Source organism: Mastomys coucha, unplaced genomic scaffold (genome assembly GCF_008632895.1).
Source record: "Mastomys coucha isolate ucsf_1 unplaced genomic scaffold, UCSF_Mcou_1 pScaffold22, whole genome shotgun sequence".
Lineage (NCBI taxonomy): Eukaryota > Metazoa > Chordata > Mammalia > Rodentia > Muridae > Mastomys > Mastomys coucha.
The window spans coordinates 261621438-261629049 of NW_022196905.1; the positions used below are offsets into that span (position 1 = coordinate 261621438).

At 47.6% G+C, this 7612-nt stretch overlaps 1 protein-coding gene across 2 annotated transcripts in view; it reads left to right on the forward strand.

The window, feature by feature from the left end:
• Spg7 (SPG7 matrix AAA peptidase subunit, paraplegin) overlaps positions 1-6073 on the forward strand; it is a 36476-nt gene extending 30403 nt beyond the window's left edge. The window contains exons 13-17 of one of the 2 annotated variants that reach the window (XM_031341709.1): positions 941-1056; positions 2661-2817; positions 3823-3989; positions 4558-4635; positions 5719-6073. In XM_031341709.1, the coding sequence (XP_031197569.1) occupies positions 941-1056; positions 2661-2817; positions 3823-3989; positions 4558-4635; positions 5719-5883 (683 nt within the window). In that variant the 3' untranslated portion in view covers positions 5884-6073. The remainder of the gene's footprint in view (positions 1-940; positions 1057-2660; positions 2818-3822; positions 3990-4557; positions 4636-5718) is intronic. The other variant, XM_031341710.1, reaches the window with a different exon arrangement.
• Positions 6074-7612: the final 1539 nt, after the last annotated feature.

Below are 7612 nucleotides of genomic sequence, written 5' to 3' on the forward strand. Positions count from 1 at the left end.
TCAAGACAGGGTTTCTCTTTGTAGCCCCGGCCTCAATTCTTTACTCTGCTGACTGGCATAAAGAGATCAGGTAGTAATACCTGTCTACTCCTCCCTCAGAAACTTGATGCTTCCAGGGTTCCAGCTTTCGGAACCTTGTGACATGTGTCCTAAACATTAAATCAAGGTCAGGTGTGCTTGCACTCAACAGCCTGGGCTGTATAGCTAGACCCTGTCCTAAAAACTAGCGACAACAGGCAGTGGTGGCGCACACCTTTGATCCCAGTACTTGGGAGGCAGAGGCAGGCAGATTTCTGAGTTCGAGGCCAGCCTGGTCTACAGAGTGAGTTCCAGGACAGCCAGGGCTACACAGAGAAACCTTGTCTTGAAAAAATGAAAACAAACAAACAAACAAACAAAAAAAGACCAGCAGCAGCAACAACAGCAAAAAGATGCACACTTGGGAGCAGATTCTTGTGAGTTTGAGGCCAGCTTGGTCTACAGAGTGAATTCCAGGACAACCAGGACTAGGGAAACACTCGTCTCAAAACCACCCCCACCACTCCAACTCCAGAAAAGAAAATGAAGGTTGGAATGGTAAATGACCAGAACTGAGCAGGGAAGTTTAAGTAGACTTGCCCCTGAGGTGGGAGGCTGTCATCTCAACAGTAGTGGAAGCAGAACACAGTAGCAGAGGGACCTCTCCTCATCCTGTCTGTGACAAAGTCAGTGTCACTCATGGGGCTGGGAGGGACTGACTGAAGTTGAAGACTTATCAGTTCCTAAAGAACTGTTAGTGATGGTTGCAGAGAAACAGGTCAACCACCACTCTTCTCTAGCGCTCCCTTGAATGTGAGGTTTAGTGGTGTCACTGTGAGAATGTGGCTACAGAAGGGCCAGGCAAGAAGAGAGCAAGCGCCTGGAAGGTGCCCACAGCCTACTGTTCCCTGACTTCTTTCAGGTACTGCTAAAAAGAGTAAGATCCTTTCCAAGGAGGAGCAGAGAGTGGTTGCTTTCCATGAGTCTGGCCATGCCTTGGTTGGTTGGCTGCTGGAGCACACAGAGGCTGTGATGAAGGTAGGTTGTGGTGAATGGCAGGCCTGAGAGGAAAGTTTCCCATGTCCAAGGCCTCTGTCCTTGCCTATTTGAGCCTGCCTCATGGTGGAGAGGTGACCTTGCTCCTGCTCAGAGTGGCAAATGGTTATTTTAGATAGTTTCCTGAAACAATGTACACTGCAGAAAGACCCTGCAGAGTCCAGGGTTATGGGATAAGAGAGGCATCTGGCTTACCTGCTAGGGAGGCCTAAGTATCTCTGGCCAGTAGCAGGGCTTTGTGGCACTGCTGTTCCCACCCCAGCAGTTCAGTATGAGACAGTGCAGCAGATAGCCAACAGTCTGTATGTACACCCTTGCTCAGTTTCCCCTGCTGTTTATAGAGCCAAGAGTAAAGGCCATACTGGTCTGTCTGTCTGTTTAAAGTAGTATGGGTGTCCCTGGGATTGGCAGGACATTAACTCCAATTTGCTGTCCCATGGCATATTCAGCAGTCGTTGATCTGGGGACCAGACCTAGCATGAGGCAGGTTAGGCATTAATGAACTCAGTGGCAAAGAAAAACAACGTCTCAAAAGAAAAAAAACCAAACAAATACCAAACTCAAGATTTGATTTTGGGGCTGAGGAGATGGCTCGGCAGTTAAGAGCACTGACTGCTCTTCCAAAGGTCCTGAGTTCAAATCCCAGCAACCACATGGTGGCTCACAACCATCCATAATGAGATCTGACGCCCTCTTCTGGAGTGTCTGAAGACAGCTATGGTGTACTTATATATAATAAATAAATAAATCTTAAAAAAAAAAAAAGATTTGATTTTGTTCTCAGAATTGTCACGGTTTTATGTATGCCTGCCAGTGAATTTTTCTTTAATCCCAACACTTGGGAGGCAGAGACAGGCAGTTCAGTCTTTTTATTATGGTATGAGTATTTGCTGCATATAGCCTCTGTATCACGTGTGCCTAGTAGTCATGGGAATCAGACGTGGGGATTGGATGGGTCCCCTGGAACCAGAGTTATGGATGGTTGTGAACCACTGTGTAAGAACAGCCAGGGCCACTGAGCCATCTCTCCAGCCTCCACCTATTTTTCTTTCAGACAATGCTGGGTATCTAGCCCAGTGCCTTGCATGTGCTAGGCAAGATCTTTACCACTGAATGGTAGTTAGAGCCCTGACTTTGAATGTTAGTGCTAGCTTCTAGCTGGGGCTCACAGGTGACTGCCTTTGTAATAAGCAGGGTTTTTTTTTCTTTTCTTTTTTTTTTAATCTGTTGGAGCAGTAGACCAAGGCAAGGGTAGGATGGCCTTCCTTCCTTCCTTGGGTACGTTCTGGAGTTTGCTATGGATCGGTCCCATCTGGCATGTGAGATGACATTTGCCACTACATCTTAGGATTGCTTCTAAGAGACCTGTCACATTGACTTACTATGCATACAGTGCTACCAAGAACATACCATACAGAAAGTCCTGTTTCCATGAGCTGGCCTCTGCAGTATGAGGATTTTTTTTAAGAATGGGCTGTGTACACTCGCCTGACTGGCTACTTGGCATCCTGTGATGACAGTTTTATGAGACCCCTGCCTCTCTTTGAGGCCACATGCTCCCTGTTAAGTTGTTTGTTCTTCTGCAGGTCTCCATAGCACCTCGAACAAACGCTGCTTTGGGCTTCTCTCAGATGCTCCCTCGGGACCAGTACCTCTTCACCAAGGAGCAGCTGTTTGAGCGCATGTGCATGGCCCTAGGTGGTCGTGCAGCTGAAGCCATCTCATTCAGCAGGGTCACCTCTGGTGAGGAGATAGCCCATGGGTGGGACTGTTAGAGTGGGCACTGTCGTGCCTGTCTCTTGGTGCTCAGTGTACTTGGCAGGGTGAGACTAGTAGAAGTATGTGCAGGGCAAAGCTATGGGCAGATACTAGTCATGTATGTGGACAGTAAACGTGATTTGTTAATTACTGCTCATGGCTATGGCTACATTAGACTGGATATTAGAGCATTCACTGGATATCCAGAAAGGTCATGGTGGGTCTCAACAAATTGTGCCTGAAGAGTGCCAGGCTTAAAACAAAAAAAAAAGTCAGGAGGTGGTGGTGGTGCTCATCTTTATTCTCAGCACTCAGGAGGCAGAGGCAGGTGGAGCTCTGAGTTTGAAGCCAGCCTGGTCTACAGAGTGAGTTCCAATTCAGTGAGGTCTACACAGAAAAACCTTCTTAAAAAACACCAAACCAGGGCTGGGAGAAATGGCTTAGTGGTTAAGAGCACTGACTGCTCTTCCAAAGGTCCAGCAACCACATGGTGGCTCACAACCATCTACAGTGTGATCCGATGCCCTCTTCTGGTGTGTCTAAAGATAGCTATAGTGTACTCATATACATACAAATAAATATATCTTTCAAAAAAAAAAAAACCCACCAAACCAAAGAGTGACAGTCTCCCCTAGTCCAGACCTGGCCGTAGGCTTGAGCTTGTCACTGTAAGGCAGGTCAGTGTCCTGAGCAGTTACAAGGAAATGGTTCAGCAACTACAAGTACTTGATAGCAAGTCTGCTGATTGGGTTTCAGTCCCTAGGACTCATATTGTGAAATAAGGGAACCAAGTCCTGCATGTGTGTGCAGACACACAATAAAATGCAGTGAGAAAGAGAGCAACAAAGTACCATGCCCAGTGTCTGATGCTGTGCAAGTTCTAAGCGTAGTGTTCTGGGAAATTTGGTATTGCTCCTTGTCCTGTGACAGGGCCTGGGGTCAGGTGCCCCTGAGTTCATGCACTCTACAGGATTCCTCCCTTGATTCCAGGGGCCCAGGATGATTTGAGGAAGGTTACCCGCATTGCCTACTCCATGGTGAAACAGTTCGGGATGGCTCCCAGCATTGGGCCTGTATCCTTCCCTGAGACACAAGAGGGCCTCATGGGCATTGGACGTCGTCCCTTCAGCCAGGGCCTCCAGCAGATGATGGACCATGTGAGTGGGCACAGACCTTCCTGCTGTACACCTCTGCCTATGGGGAGAAGCATCTGGTTCTACTGTAGGAACCTGTGCCCTCAGATGAGCATGCCCTGCAGGCCTAATGTGGGTGGGTTTTTGTCCTGGCCTTGAACTTGTGTAGTGTGTTCTCCTGAATGTGGATCTGAATTTGTCCAAATAAAGGTAGATGTAGAACTGGGGAAAATGTCAACTAAGCATACCAAATGGTAGAGCTGTGTACATGATCACTGTAGTCTGCAAGCTGGGCCAGCATGGTGCCTGGCTCTGTACAGAGCCAGTTGCAGTTGCTCATGCAATCCAGCCAGCTGCAGGTTGTCTACTTGCTCTTTCTAGGATAAAGGTAGCTGGTAGGGGTGCGTCTTGCCTGGGCTTCTCAGACAGAGTGAAAGCGGGAGACCCTGCTGCTGTGTGTTGTGACAGATGGTCCTGGTCACGAGCCTGTGCCTTTTGCACCTTGGTGTTGGATCTGGCAGCCAGTGAGTCTGTGAACAATGGTCCATAGGTCCATACCTTTCTCATGATGGACTTATCTCCTCCTTTACAGGAAGCAAAACTGCTGGTGGCCAAAGCCTACAGACATACTGAGAAGGTGCTGCTGGAGAACCTGGACAAGTTGCAGGCGGTGAGGATGTGTGGGGGCTAAGCATCTCAGGAGCTCCTAGAAGTATAGAGGACAGCATGGCCAATAGTGACAGCCCCTGATCAGCTAGAATCTGTTTTTCTGTCTTTTTATGATAAGTGTGTCAAACCAGCTTAGCAGAGAATCTCTTCCACCCTTACTCATGTAAATCTTATGCAGCACTGGCACCCTTAACCACTGGGTTAGAAGAGTCCTGTTTGGTTTGGTTTTGAAATAGGGTTTCACCCTGTAGCCCTAGCTGGCCTGGAACTAGCCTGGCCTCAGACCTGTGTGCCTTTATCTCTTCATCTGGTGTGCTGGAATTAAAGATGTGTTCCTCCACACACAGTTCCTGGAAGAATTTTGTCCATATCCCTATCCCAATCTCCCCCCCGCCCCAGACTCAGAAGTCCACCTGTGTCTGCCTCCCAAGTGCTGGGTTTAAAGGTGTGCGCCACTACTGCCCAGCTTTGGAAGATGTTTCTTAAACAGCAAGAAGTAGCAGGATATGGCCACAGACACAGGACCTTTAGGATAAAACTATTTTCTGGGCCAGGGATGGGCATGGTAGCATATGCTTGTAATCCCAGCACTCAAGAAGTTGAAGCAGGAGCATAGCAAGTTTGAAGTCAGCATGAATGATACCCTGTCTGGGAATAGAGTGAAGATGTGCAGGACTGTATCCAAGCAGCAGAACTCCTCATGCTCATTGTGTCAGTCAGCGCCTGTCTCCACAGTTCCAGCCTGAGCCTCTCGACTCAGCACCTTGCCTGCCTCTCCCAGACACACACATACCTTGTTTGGTGAAGGAAATTGCAGTTGCCAGGAGTAAGCAGAGGTTTTGAAAGGAAATAGAAAAAGTAATGAGGCTGGCAGCTGACAGATCACTCTTGGGGTAAAAACAGGGAGCAATTCTTTGCTTGAACTGCCTTTGCGCCTGTGTCTCTGGGAAGCTGGCCTTTTGGAGGCATCCTGCTCACAGACTAGCCCTCCTGGTTTCACTGGGACACAGAGGCATCCTGTGGGATGGGTCTCCATCTCTGACACTCTGCCCTCCACTCACACTGCCCTGTTTGTTCTTTCTAGCTGGCGAATGCCCTTCTGGAAAAGGAAGTGATAAACTATGAGGACATTGAGGCACTCATTGGCCCGCCGCCCCATGGGCCAAAGAAAATGATTGCACCACAGAAATGGATTGATGCTGAAAAGGAGAAACAAGCCTCAGCGGAGGAGGAGGCTCCGGCTCCCTAGCCCCCCTCCAAGGCCCAGATGACGGCTTTCCTCCATGCACCTGCGGTTAGCACAGAACTGTCCGTAGCCGCCATCAGCCTGAGATTCTTTTCACCTGAACTTGAACCTCAGCCTCTGCCAGCTCTCTGGTTTCTGATGAAGACTTCTGATACCTATTTATTGGTTTATGATTAGTAAATTGTTTGCAGAGGAACCGAACTTTCCATGTGTATTGCTTTTCGTGTGGGAAATGCATATGCTGGAGTTGAGCCCTGGGGCTTCAGATGCCATCTCTATGTGTGGCTTGTAGCTCTAAAAGTAGCCCAGCAGTTGGTCTGAATGATTCCGTTTGTGTCCTGGATTCCCTCAGAATGCTAATAGGATCCAAGATGAAAGACCCTCTGAGCCACTGTCCTCATGAGAGTGCTCCCTCATTGAAGGGGCCAAAGTTAGAACAAGCACTGGATCCTGAAAGATTCTAATACTGCCACCTACTGCTGTGTGTGTCTGCAAGTGGAGACCCTCCCCCACCTTTCCTTGTGTAGTGTGCCTTGACTCCCTCCACCAAAACTGATACCTCTCACACATTCTGTGATAGGGAAATCACATTTGAGCTGTGCAGTCATAGGTCTTGCTTTCACTTTATCCTTTGAATCCCTCACTGGAAAAAGACAAGCCTCTTGTGTAGGGCATTGGAGTTCAAACCATGCAGGGTAGCCACAGGCATTTGCTGGTTCCTAGTTCCTGCCTATGGTGCCTCCACTCCTGCTGTGCAGTAGTGTGTGGAGCATGAATTACAAAACTTCCTGTCAGAGCCCATTGTTCTTGCTGCCCAGCTTGGCACACCTGAGGAATTCTAGTTTTTAACCAAAGATTAGCACATAATTAGGTTTTAATTTCTCTAAAGCAGGGTCTTGGGCAGACAAAATGACTCTGCAAACCTAATAACCTGAGCTCAGTCACTGGACTGCTATAGTTGTCCTCTGACCAGCCCATGCCAAGGCGCATACATGCCCAGATCCATACACAAGATAAGTAGGCCAGGCTGCCAAGCACTGGGGAGGTGGATCTTGATGAATTGAGGTCCCACTTAGACCTACAGAGAGTTCCACACCAGCCAGAGCTACATAATGAGACCCTACCTCTAAAATAAAAGACTCCCAGCACTTGGGAGGCAGAGGCAGGCGGACTTCTGAGTTCAAGGCCAGCCAGGTCTACATAGTGAGTTCCAGGACAGCCAGGGCTATACAGAGAAACCTTGTCTTGAAAACAAACAAATAAATAAGAGACTGATAATAAACAAATGTAAAAACTGTTAACCATTGAAACAGTCCCTTCTGCCTACCTTTTGTATGCATATATTTTTTCTTTTTATAGATTTTCTTTTTAAATTTTGCGTACAAATCTTTGGCCTGCATGTATTTATATATATCACATGTATGTGCTTGGTATGTATATATTCCACATGTATGTGCTTGGTATGTATATATTCCACATGTATGTGCTTGATACTACTATGCAAATGCTTGGATGTCAGAAGAGAACACTGGATCCCCTAGAACTACAGCTATGGTTGTGACCACCTTGTAGGTATTGGTCATCAAACACAGGCCCTTTGCAAAAACAAATAAATGTTTTTAAACACTGAACCGTTGTTTCTTTCCAGCCCTCATATTTGATTTTGTTTTTGGAGACCATGTCCTGATTATATAGCCCTGGCTGGCATGGAACTTGCAATGATCTTCCTCTT